At 33.6% G+C, this 12,650-nt stretch overlaps 1 protein-coding gene across 1 annotated transcript; it reads left to right on the forward strand.

Moving 5' to 3' along the window:
* Positions 1-414: 414 nt before the first annotated feature.
* On the forward strand, positions 415-8,969 carry LOC143248907 (protein unc-93 homolog A-like). Its single transcript, XM_076497876.1, has 3 exons — positions 415-1,531; positions 3,700-3,967; positions 6,044-8,969. The coding sequence occupies exons 1-3, from the start codon at positions 557-559 to the stop codon at positions 6,271-6,273; spliced, it is 1,473 nt and encodes a 490-aa protein (XP_076353991.1). The 5' UTR covers positions 415-556; the 3' UTR covers positions 6,274-8,969.
* Positions 8,970-12,650: the final 3,681 nt, after the last annotated feature.

Genomic DNA, 12,650 nt, shown 5'->3' on the forward strand with positions numbered 1-12,650 from the left:
GGCGTTATAATGTTACAATCAATCCCACTATTAGTTGGTAAAAGAGTAGCCCAAGAGTTGGCGGTGGGTGGTGATGACTAGCTGCCTTCCTTCTAGTCTTACACTGCTAAATTAGGGACGGCTAGCACAGATAGCTCTCGAGTAGCTTTGTGCGAAATTCAAAAAGCAAATAAACAAATAAACAAACAAATCCTTTACTGTGAAGGACTAATTCAAGTACATATTCGTATTAAAACAATGTTAATTCGCTCCCTAATTTTTATGAAATAATTCATGAGCAGGAAAAGTTCCGTTTTCGACGTTTTTTTTCATACAACAAACTGATAACAAAAGGTAGAATTAATCGTTATCGAGTCACAAAATCGTTTATCAGTTTTACTCAAACACGCATGTGCTATTCCCATAATATATTGTCCATCACCATTTCGATAGCACCGAACTGTCGTTAAATTCATGTACAATCCAGTCTTTGCTTTCACCAAGCCTTGTTTAAGCCAATACAACTTTTAATACGCAGAATAATTTAAGTAGATTATTGAGAGAGAAAGAATAATTCATGGCTGATATGAATCAAGTGAACAACGGTTATAAAAACGACAGCTACATAATGGACGAAAGCGAAATGAGATGGAAACCTCAAAACAAAGGCGTTCTTTGTGAGAATACGCATAGTGAACAACTTCCTGTTCCTATGACTAAACAAAGGATAATCAAAAACTTGATAGTCGTATGTTGTGGTTTCTTGTTCTTATTCACCACGTTTCAAGCTCTTGCAAACCTTCAGAGCACTTTAAACAGTGAGGATGGGATTGGTGTGGTCTCACAGAGCGTTATTTATGGGGCTTTAATCGTGTCGTCTCTTTTTCTTCCAGCAATTGTAATAAAAAAATTAGGTTGTAAACGCACCATGGTGTTGGCGATGTTATGTTACACGCCCTATATTGCAGCCAATTTTTATCCTCACTGGGGAACTCTCATACCATCTGCCTTGATTTTAGGCCTTGGAGCTGCTCCCTTGTGGTCTGCAAAATGTACTTATCTAAACGAAATAGGCTTTCGTTATACAGAGATGGTCAAAGAAACCGAAGACACGATAATCGTCCGCTTTTTTGGAATATTCTTCATGTTCTTCCAATCCACTCAAATTTGGGGAAATTTGATATCGTACTTCGTTCTGCGTCCAGAAAATGAAACAATGTATTTAGTTAACGATTCTGATGCCAGTTTAGCTTTCTGTGGATCAGACTTTTGTAATCAAGTTGAAAGCCCAAATCTTGTTCGTCCAGAAGATACCAAGGTTTACATGCTAATTGGAATCTATTTAGCTTCTGCTGTTTGTGGAGCCATTTTGATTGGATTGTTTCTTGATCCTTTGAAGCGAGAATTTCAAGAGTTTGATGAGAAGTTAACAGGAGTCCGACTTTTGCTTGCAACATTAAAACACCTAAGAAATCCCTATCAAATTGTTATTATTCCACTTACGATATACAGTGGTTTAGAACAAGCCTTTTTTCTTAGTGATTATACAAAGGTAGGTCTTTATATATATTTATTAATATAGTAACAAAAAACAATTTGATAAGAAAATAAGGCAAACAAGTGAAAAAAGAATATTTCGATCAGATAATTAGGTGCTGTGATCAATCGTTGAAAAGGTTAACTAAAAACTTGGAGAACTCTGTTATTTAAAAATATTGGGAAGAGAGGTAAACAAATTATTTCAAACTTTCCTTGTATCGAAGTACGGGAAAGGCAGATAAGCTATGTGATTTTAGTAAGGACAGGTGAGTATATACAGCAATACCTAGAACTGTATTTGATATAGCTGTACGTGTAAAACAAAAGAAGAGTTCCGTTATATCAGTATATATAACACATAAAGTGGCTAAATCACACATATTATGCATGAAACATTTGGCAGTTACTCCAACAGCATAACTACATTGCTGGCAGACGAAACACGAAGCGTAAATACAACTAACTACTGTAGTTGTACTATGAGCTAACTTATTTTAATCTAAAAAGCCATGCAAATATTGTCATCAAATGACAAGCGGCTGAATATAAATCACAGTCAAGAGTATTAATCAAACGATTTTACTTCATGGTATCGTGTGTTATTTTTAAACTATGAGTGTTGATAGACGAAAGAATAAAAATACAGATAGGAAGAGGTTAATTGTTATTTGATATTCTATTGTAGATGAGGGTACAGAGTTTATAGATTTTCCAAGTAACGATAGTGGGCAGCGCAAGTCGACATTCTTTGATACAAAATGGTTTGTTTTGTTTCGAATTTCGCGCAAAGCTAAACAAAGGGCTATCTGCGCTAGCTGTCTCTAATTTAGCAGTGTTAAACTAGAGAGAAGGCAGATAGTCATTACCACCCACCGCCAGCTCTTGGGTTACATTTTTACCAACGAATAGTGGGATGGATCGTAATGTTACAACGCCCCCATGGCTGAAAGGGCGAGCATGTTTGGTGCGACGGGGATTCAAATCCGCAACCCTCATATTACGAATCGAGCACCTTAATCACGTGGCCATGTCAGACCTAATAAGAAAGGTATGAACAGATAAATCTAACAATTTGCTACTCTATACATTTGATGGACTTAATTCATGCACTATTTGAATGAAATCAGTGTTTCACATTCTGATCGACCTGATTCACTCAAATTTCGTCTTGATCTCCTTCCATCTTCAGTGCAAATAATAAAAGAATAACGTTGTAATTCATTAAGCCAACTGGGAACAAAAGATATATCGATAGATATAGCCTGTTTGTTTTCTATTAAGAAATATTTTACAGAAAAAATCCTACGGTTTCAACAATATCTCAGTGAGATGAGTCATAAATTATCTTTCTATATGAGAAAGTTGTGGCGAATCTTGTACATCTCTGATTAGAAAAATCACATTGCTTTCATTTATCACATCAAACTTACTGCAGAACATAAAGTGAAATCTATAATGCTTAAGATTATATGTTGTCTCAGAGGATACCTAATTTGTATAATTTATTGTTGAGCATGAAGCTATCTGTATTCTAGCCACTACAGTTATTGAAAGGGACAGGCATCGACCAGTAGTTAAGGCACTCGACTCGCAATCCGGGACCCTCTGTGCTAGCCCTCGTGTAGCTTTGCGCAAATTTCAAAAACAAATAAACAGTTATTGTAATCCGACTTTAAGCCCTCAGACTTACACGTGAGTCACTAGCTGGCTGGTAATTGGTAACTTATCATGTTGTTATTTATAGAGTGGGAAGTATAAGAAAGCATTTAATGCTGTTAACCGCACAAATCTCGTTCAATTTGGATTCCGTACGTTTACGTTGTTGTGCAAACTTGTCTGTCAACCAAATATACGTTAAAACTAGCAATACATTTTCAAGTAATATACAATTAGTTAAGCTATTAGATTATTACATGATACTTAAATATGTCAGGTCCGAAATATATGGTGTTAATTAAGAGATATATTATATCTCACAGAACATATTGTGTGTGGACATGTTCTCTGACCGAACAAAAGATCAGTGAAACACAAGTTTTAAATATTGTGTCTTCATTTTGCCACGAAATATTTTTGATGTTTACATTGTGTGTCTCGATTGTATAATTGTTCATAATGTTAAATTTATTAACAAATTAAAACTTTAATGCTGATAAATGTATTCACTTATTTTTATTCCAGGCTTTTATTGCGTGTTCTTGGGGTATTCACAGAATTGGTTTTGTACTGATCTGTTTTGGTGTTGTAAATGCTGTAGTTTCTCTGCTTTCGGGGCCTTTAGTAAAACTGGTGTCTCGACTCCCCATATTCGTCACAGCGGCTCTAGCCAACTTAGGGATTACCATCACCTTACTCTATTGGAAACCTAATTCTAGCCAAACCACAGTCTTGTTGGCGCTGGCTGGTATCTGGGGCTTCAGTGATGCAGTCTGGCAAACGCAAATTAATGGTATGCTTGAAAACTTTAAATTGATCGATAAGTGAACAAATTATAGAAAAAGTTATTTAAATAGTTAAGCCTAGATTATTTACTATTTCATCATATTCTTAAATTACGTACTACACAGGGTGAAATGTACGTTATATTAAAACGATTTTGGATATTATAATCAGCAAGTCACGTGACAAAAACAGTCTATGTAAAGTCGTGGTGAAAACACCTGTACCATAATTGAATTTTGACATTGTTTGGTGTTTATAGGTGGTGTGATGCCACTGAAAATTGATCAATTTTGGAAAGGTAATATAACATATTTTTCTCCGATGTAAAATATTTATACACTCACATAAAAAAGATGTGTTCGGATCGGGGATTTATAACTTTCAAGACTGAAATATACATAAAACAAGTCGTACAATAATCGTGGTAAACAAATTGCTGCATCTTATAACAGATGGGAATATACAAACACAAAGGTCAGTAGCAGAAGCCTTCCATGTTCCCCAGACAACAGTACACAACATAAAGGATCTCCTTTTGGTAAGATATCCTCGAGATAAATATGTCTTCTAGTCCTACTCCCCTCTCAAATACTGTATTTTTCTAGGAGCAGGTGGTCATTGTTTCCACTTACACATAGCGTGAAGTCGCTGTACGCAGTGCCAAAGGACTGTGATCGGACTCTCGAATTGTGAACTGTAAATTAATCATAACACGTTCGATAAATTATTGAAATAAATAGAGAAGAGTATTTGAGCAGCATGACAACCTTCCGAAGGGGACTTTTGATTTGACACTGTAAAGCTTTTTTCAAGGTGCATAGTCACAAGATAATTCATGACTGGGTGAGGTTCCAAAATTATTTTAAAGTAACGTACTCACACCTCTGTATATATTTGAACGTATTTGAAATTTGTAAGTGTAATAATATTCTTATTTTAAGACAGTATAATACAAGTTGGATTCTTTGACTTGAAGACTAGGCTGTAAGTAAAAAAATCGAAATTTATAATATTAATAGCGCGAGACAGAATTTTGTGTCAAATCCTGTAAATTCACGTTCATAGCTTGCTAAAAATGAATTTTAATTCCAAAACTTCGTTATCCATTTTAAAATAACACGAAAGAAGAACTCTAAATGTACTTTTAAACATTAATTCAATGAAACTTGAAACCATTCTGTAAGAGTTCATGCTTTATTCTTTGGAACTATAATACAATACCGTCTGAATAAAAAAATTTAAAAATACTTTACATATTTAGTTCTACCTTTTCAGAAAGTGATGTAAACCCAGAGTGTGTTAATAAAAATTTTTCTTTATTTTATACGCGCCAAATGTATATATTTTTATATATTGCTGAAAAATGGAAGAATGAGTTTTGAATCATGCTTTTTTTGGCCCCTGTTTATCTTGGTTATTCTGAATTGTTATTATGTACATACAAATAATATAGGTTAACAAACTCAGCAGTCTTGCTCTAATGATATACCCATGTACGAAGCGGAAAATAGTTTTAAGAGTTTTGATTTTTTTTGTAAACAATGAGGGAAATCTCCAACACCAAGTATATCAAAGTATAAAATGTAACTTATTCAGCAATAAATAAAGTGAATTATTCGACACTAAGGTACCACACAGCAGATTGAGTTCTTTAAACTTTATATAGCAAATAATGGAGTAAAAGTTCCTTGTACTGTTATTCCGTTTACGCTGTTTAATAGGACTAGACCAACCCATGTCAGGAGATTGAAATAAACAAACGTTAGGCTATGTGTTTATCTTCGCCAAAAAAAAACAAGAACAAAAACAATAAAAAACAGTGGGTTATCTGTGCCATTTACGCTTCACGAATAAAAAACTAAGTTTTAGCCTTATAAGCTCTGAACCTATCACTGAGCCAGCAGTAGAAGTATAATAGAATAAAACTAACACATATATGTATATCGAACAGCAGGGAAAATTATTTGTTTTCTGGTTTTGTGTAACGCGTAACCCTGTACTAACGTATAGTTTTGAGTTGAATTATACACATTGAAAGATCATCTCAAACTTGTACATTGCCATTCATTTCTTTTTTCTATAGCTTTTTATGGGATTTTATTCAAGAAGAACGAAGAGGCAGCCTTTTCTAACTACAGACTCTGGGAGTCCATTGGCTTTAGCATGGCGTTTGCCTACAGTAATTACTTATGTGTCAACGTTAAGATCTACATTCTTATAGGCTTTCTAGTATTAGGCATTACAGGATACGTGGCCATTGAATTTTTCAAGAAACGATGCACTAAAGCAATGATTTCGTTATACCATGATTAGGCTTGATTTGATGTGGGATGAAATTCTGAACAACATATATGAGCTTGGATGTTTTCTCAGTGTTTTGTTACTAAATTTACAAGCATTCTAAGATATGATTCAAATAATATGAAAAGTTGTGCAGTCATGTTCTAAAACAAATCTTTAATTTAAATATCAACATATAATTCTCACATATTTATGATTTTTCGACAGTTTCGTATTTTCAGTCTTCAATTACAATGTAAAGATGCTCAAGTTATATAAATAATAAAAATTATAATTAATCTAACGGTTTAATATCTATAAATGTGCTGAAAAAAAGAGTTTCTGAAAACAGTTAAGTTTTGGTAGTTGATTACATTTATAGCGAATCGTCAACAAGTCGCAAAGACAATTATTTGTAAGAGTTGCTTATGACTTCTTTCCCTCGATAATTCATTATATGTTTAAAACACTCTGTGCCAGTCGGTGGTGTTTAATATGTCGTAGGTTCCAGTTTTTTTCGCAAGTCCTGCCAACATGTCAAAACTGTGTGGTGTCAGTTTTATTATTTCTACGACCACGGCATTTCTAATCGTATATGCGTAGAAGGGTCGTCTACACAGCTCCTCTGTCCTCAGTAATTTCTCTCCTCATAATGCATGCCTTACCATCACCCTCTATAAAACTATATATCATTTTTTGCCTTATGAACACCCAAACATACTCATCTTTCTGCTTTTGCTTTCAATTCATGAGAGCAAAAAGGTTATGTTTGTTTTTGGATATTTGCGTAAAGCTACTCGAGGGATATATGCGCTATAGTCGTCTCAAATTTTAATATGACAGAACATGGGCAGGCAGTTAGTCAACAATCCCCACAAAAAAACTCTTAGGCTACTGCTTCCAGACTTAATAGTAGGATTTGACTGTCACCCTAGTTACGCACTCTTCATCCAAAAATGCGGAGTATAATTATTTTTTGTGGTAACGACACGCTACTGTAGCACCTGCAGATCCATAGTCCAACAGGCGAATTCCTAGATCAGAGTCGGCAAAAGATAAGTAGACTGGCTTGATTTTGATTACCTGGAAACATCCTGATTCCCTCTGCAGGATCTACGTAAGTTCTACCAAGACAAAAAGTTATTCGGATGAACTTGTTTGTTTGTTTTGGAATTTCGCACAAAGCTACTCGAGGGCTATCTGTGCTATCCGTCCCTAATTTAGCAGTGTAAGACTAGAGGGAAGGCAGCTAGTCATCACCACCCACCGCCAACTCTTGGGCTACTCTTTTACCAACGAATAGTGGGATTGACCGTCACATTATACACCCCCACGGCTGGGAGGGCGAGCATGTTTAGCGCGACGGGGGCGCGAACCCGCGACCCTCGGATTACGAGTCGCACGCCTTACGCGCTAGGCCACGCCGGGCCCGGATGAACTTGAAGCAAACAGAGACAAAACGCCAACTTATATGCTTTCCTAAGTATACTACATTCTTCTTCTGTAATACGTAGCCATGACAAAGCCTCTAACAGATTTATTAACTTTTACCTTAATAAAACAAACAGTAAACTAAAATATTTAACATTACTCCGTTAGATATTCTTCATAAATTTTGTTATGATGAAGATAAGATATATTTTGCGAAACCATTAACTGTTATGAATATACTATTGAACCTTTACGATTTGGCCAGATTTTAAGATGCATTATACACTTCTTAGGTCTTATTCGTATTAGCACTGCATACTAAATTGTAATCGACTTCATCGGTAGTTGAAGTTCGATAAATATTGTTGTAACGTAGGTTTTCGTCGAACTGTGTCTCATGAAAATAATGCCCAGTCCACGAAATGAAAACAAATTACTTTATTCTTTCTTAACATTTATATACGCTTGTAGGCTTAAGTTTACAACTGACGCTTCAACGGAAATACCTCCTTCAGGACGTTATGAATAATGTATGGGTAAACTTCCTTTTACAATTTTACGGCTAATCAATAGAGTAACTAAATATACGTGATAACTAACAGTTACTGACAGAAATAACTGACAATCAGTTGATAATAATTACTGGCATTCACACAGAGTTCACGTCACATTGACAGTTACTCAACTAATTCGTAGCTGTAATTGATGTTTCACTTCTAGATATTCGACGAAGTTACTAGCGCTTCGTGACATCATCTATAACGTTCGCTTTTTAAATGCAAGTTTCAGTTTATTAACTAAATTAGTTATTAGTGCATATATATATAGTTTGTTATAACCACAAATAAGGCGAAACAAAAATAAAAAAAAACGCTGCAGTAATTGAAATGAGCCCAGAGTACAAGTTATAATGAGGGATATAAAATGGACCCTGTAACAAACTATATATAATTAGTCAGAGGTTTGGATATGTTATTTTTAACACAATTCTTCCTTTTGATTTTGTTTTAATTTACTTAACCTTATCAGTATTAACAGTCTCTAAATATATATATATATATAGTTTGCTGTCCAACAATATTTAGCGATTTTGTTTTGAATTTTTACAAATTTTGTTTTTATCGTGTATGTTTTGTATTAACATGTTTCTTGTACCCATTATATTATTAATTACAAGTATTTTACCGAGCTCTGTTTCATGATCACTTGTTTATAATACTTTCTCTAATCATGTAAAAAAAGAAAAATAATTGTTTTTATGTACATCACGTGTTTAAGTATAAAGATTATGGACAACGTATCTTGTGATTAGGATGGATTAGTGACTGTTACTAGTTCGTTTGTTGTTCTTCCACATGTCATATCCCATAACTTTGCTTATTATTTTTTATTTAGATAAGCCTTAGTACACACTTAAAACAATATTATTCTCGTACAAAGGTAGTGTAAATTCGAACAAAGTTAATTATATATACCAATTTAATTGGATGAGATTGATGTAACGATGAAGCCAATGTAAATATACACGTACACACCGATAGGCTTACTAAATAACTAAATATTCTTCGTGTGAGAACTTTTCAAATAGGAGAAAGCTTAACAGCGATACTTAGAATTATATGTGATTCGCTCACATCACTGCGATGTCATGTCTTCATTTAGCAGTAATGTGACAAAATTCTCGACTTCCATTACTTAACTTGAGAACTAATTCTATATATTCTTTTCCAACGAAACTACGTCTCTGTTATACATAAATATAAAAAGAGTAAATAACATTTATCTCGTGCTACAATTCATGTAGATTGACCGAATTTCGAAGAAAGATAAGATAGTATATCTGTGAAGAAGATTGAGATTTTATTACATCACCCAATGTACTTGCAATTTGAACAAAGCGCGCGATATAACACATTTTTGTGAGATAATGATAAAAAAATACTTTGTTTTTAATTTCGCGCAAAGCTACACGAGGGCTATCTGCACTAGCCGTCCCTAATTTAGCAGTGTAAGACTAGAGGGAAGGCAGCTAGTCATCAACGCCCACCGCCAACTCTTGGGCTACTTTTTTTACCAGCGAATTGTTGGATTGATCGTAACATTATAATGCCCTCATAGCTGAAAGGATGAGCATGTTTGGTGTGACGGGGATTCGAAACCGCGACCCTCGGATTACTAGTTGAGTGCCTTAACTACCTGACCATGCAGGGCCCAACAAGAATAGTAAAAACACATGTACAAATAAAGTTTCGAAGAATTCGTTGCAAATTTGGTTTAATGTTTTGATATCTCTCAAATTAATTAAGTTTAAATTTTAAACAGGCAAAACGTTCTTCGACTAAAATACATTAATATTATTATTGAAACGGTTGAAATTAATACAGAATTTGTGTTATATGCAGAAATAATTAAATAAAATGAAAACTTTGGTTTCTGTGTCCAAAGATAAAACTCTAGAGATATTTTGTAATGGATTCCTCTAAGAAGCAAGATATGCTGTAAAAAAATAAAGAGCGTGAAACAAACTGTGTATTTTCATTAATCTAAAAATACCTCAAATTGTTTGTTTTAATAGACTGGCAACCGTTTCTTTCTTTCTGAAGGTGAAATTTTGAAATTCAAAAGTACTTACTGATTATAAATTCACTTGAAAAAACAACTTGTTACTGTTAACTTGTGAAAAAACAAGGACAGGAACACTTATCATTGGCAAAAAGTTAAAAAAAAAAACATCGGAGAAAAAAAAGACAAGATACCTGTTTAAAGGCCCGGCATAGTCAGGTGGTTAAGGCACTCGACTCGTAATCCGAGGGTTGCGGGTTTGAATCTCCGTCACACCAAACATGCTCGCCCTTTCAGTCGTGTGTGTGGGGGTAATAATGTGACAGTCAATCCCACTATTCGTTGGTAAAAGAGTAGCCCAAGAACTGGTGGTGGATGACAAGCTACCTTCCCTTTTGTCTTACACTGCTGAATTAGGGACGGCTAGCGCAGATATCCCTCGTGCAGTTTTGCGAGAAATTAAAAACAACCAACCTTTTTTAAAATATAAAATATTTCATGTAAACCAACGTGGAATATACTTGGTATACTTTACGGAATTTAGTAAAAAGTCCGTCCAACAAGTTATAATGACCACAGTTTTCTATTACCAGATCTGCTTTAAGGATTGTTATACGCGTCATATCACTTTATATATAAAATTGGGCTTCCATTTGTTTTGCTATATAACAAGTATAAGTTTAAACGTTAAGTAAAATATATGAAAAATTTAGATTCAATAATGATTCAATTCAGGTTTGTCTACTTGTCTCGATTCTGCTGTGACCTCCGTCCATTTGAATGGGCGATACTTCGGTTGTTACATGATTCATTGACATGAAAGATAGCTTTATATTCCCGAATATTAGGTGTTTTCTTCCTGCAAGAAATTCAGTTAGTTTGCAAATAAAGGTTCATTTTGTTTTATTTGATATTAAGAATAAATTTATAACATGGACTATTTGTGCTATGTCTACTACGGGGATCAAAACATGGTTTTATCGTTATAAACCTACAGACTGTAAGGTTGAAGCTAAATTAAGATGTATTTGTTTAAACGATTTTAAATGTTCGAACTGAACTGAAAGAAAATACAGAAATTTCCAAAAAGAAGGTAAGTTGTGGAAGTGTTTAATCTAAGAAATTATACAAGTACGTTTATAAGTAAGTTAGGTCTAGAAGTGAATATAGCCTGTGTTTTACTGAAGAAATAAATTAACTTTTTATCATGAACTGGATTTTGCATTATTTTAATAATCCAAATAATCCAAAAGAACCCGTTCAATTGCATAACACTTGCAACACAAGGAATAAAAAGATATCAAATGCTTCGTTTTAGGTTTTCGTGTTTTCTTTTTCCGCACAAAACCTATATCTCTTAGCTTTTCAGTTATTCGTGGTTTGGAATATTAGCTTGATTGATTTTCTTTTTGAGTTAGTTGTATTTATCTCTTTCCGAGTCACTTGCCATGTTGACTATATACCCTTTATTTATAGAAATTGCCTTAGATTAACAACACGATCAAACTCATGAACTTGGTGAACATACACTATTATTAACAGCTATGTTAGGTTACAATGATTAGATATTTGCAACTATAAGATCATACCAATGGTTTTCACATAACAAACATTTACTCTGTATGTACTTACTTTTAAGGACAAAACTTGAAGTCGTTTATAATTTTTAACCATAAAATGATGTTTTCTATGCTAATCACAGCTTCTTATTATTGTGAACGTAACGTGTAAATATGTATCTATGTATATGATCGAAATAATAAATACAATATGGCGTTATTTATCTTATGGCATCACAAACAAAATCCATAAAACGTCTTACACTTGGGGAATTGAAAATTCAAACAGAAACATCAGCACAGTATGTGCAACAAACATTTATTTATGATATAACACAGTTTAAAAAGAAAAAAAAAATACTCTTCTCATAATAAGAACACGACTTTCGCTAGAACTGTATGTGAGAGTTCAATTATATTTTTATTGATATAATTTGTAAATATACTACTAAAAATGAAATTTTTCAAAAATGCTATTTTTAACCACTTTCAATAATAATAAAAAATTACAGTTTATATCGACACAATCCGAACTCTTTTTCAGTCTAATTTGTTTTCCAAAAACAATTGTTGTTTATAAAATATTCACTTTTATAAATTGTTTTTCAAAGAGGTATGAATAATATAAGTAGTAATTACTAGACAAACAGTCGCCCATAGGAAGATGATTCTGTCAGTAACAGCAATACAAAATAAAGTTTTCAACCATATTCTTTTGGTCCCTTACATAACAGTAATATGTATGCTTATGTACAACGGGTTAAATAAAAGGAAATAATCATTACGTATCTTATACACGATTTATAGGAGTTTTAAAGTTAAATGGTTTGTTATTAAAAATGCTAATATAATTTAATA

Source organism: Tachypleus tridentatus, chromosome 1 (genome assembly GCF_004210375.1).
Source record: "Tachypleus tridentatus isolate NWPU-2018 chromosome 1, ASM421037v1, whole genome shotgun sequence".
NCBI lineage: Eukaryota > Metazoa > Arthropoda > Merostomata > Xiphosura > Limulidae > Tachypleus > Tachypleus tridentatus.

Coding starts and splice junctions, on each gene's coding strand:
- LOC143248907 (XM_076497876.1), top strand. CDS start 557: ATGGCTGATATGAATCAAGTGAACAACGGTTATAAAAACGACAGCTAC. Junction 1,532..3,699: donor TTCTTAGTGATTATACAAAG/GTAGGTCTTTAT, acceptor TTTTTATTCCAG/GCTTTTATTGCGTGTTCTTG. Junction 3,968..6,043: donor CTGGCAAACGCAAATTAATG/GTATGCTTGAAA, acceptor TTTTTTCTATAG/CTTTTTATGGGATTTTATTC.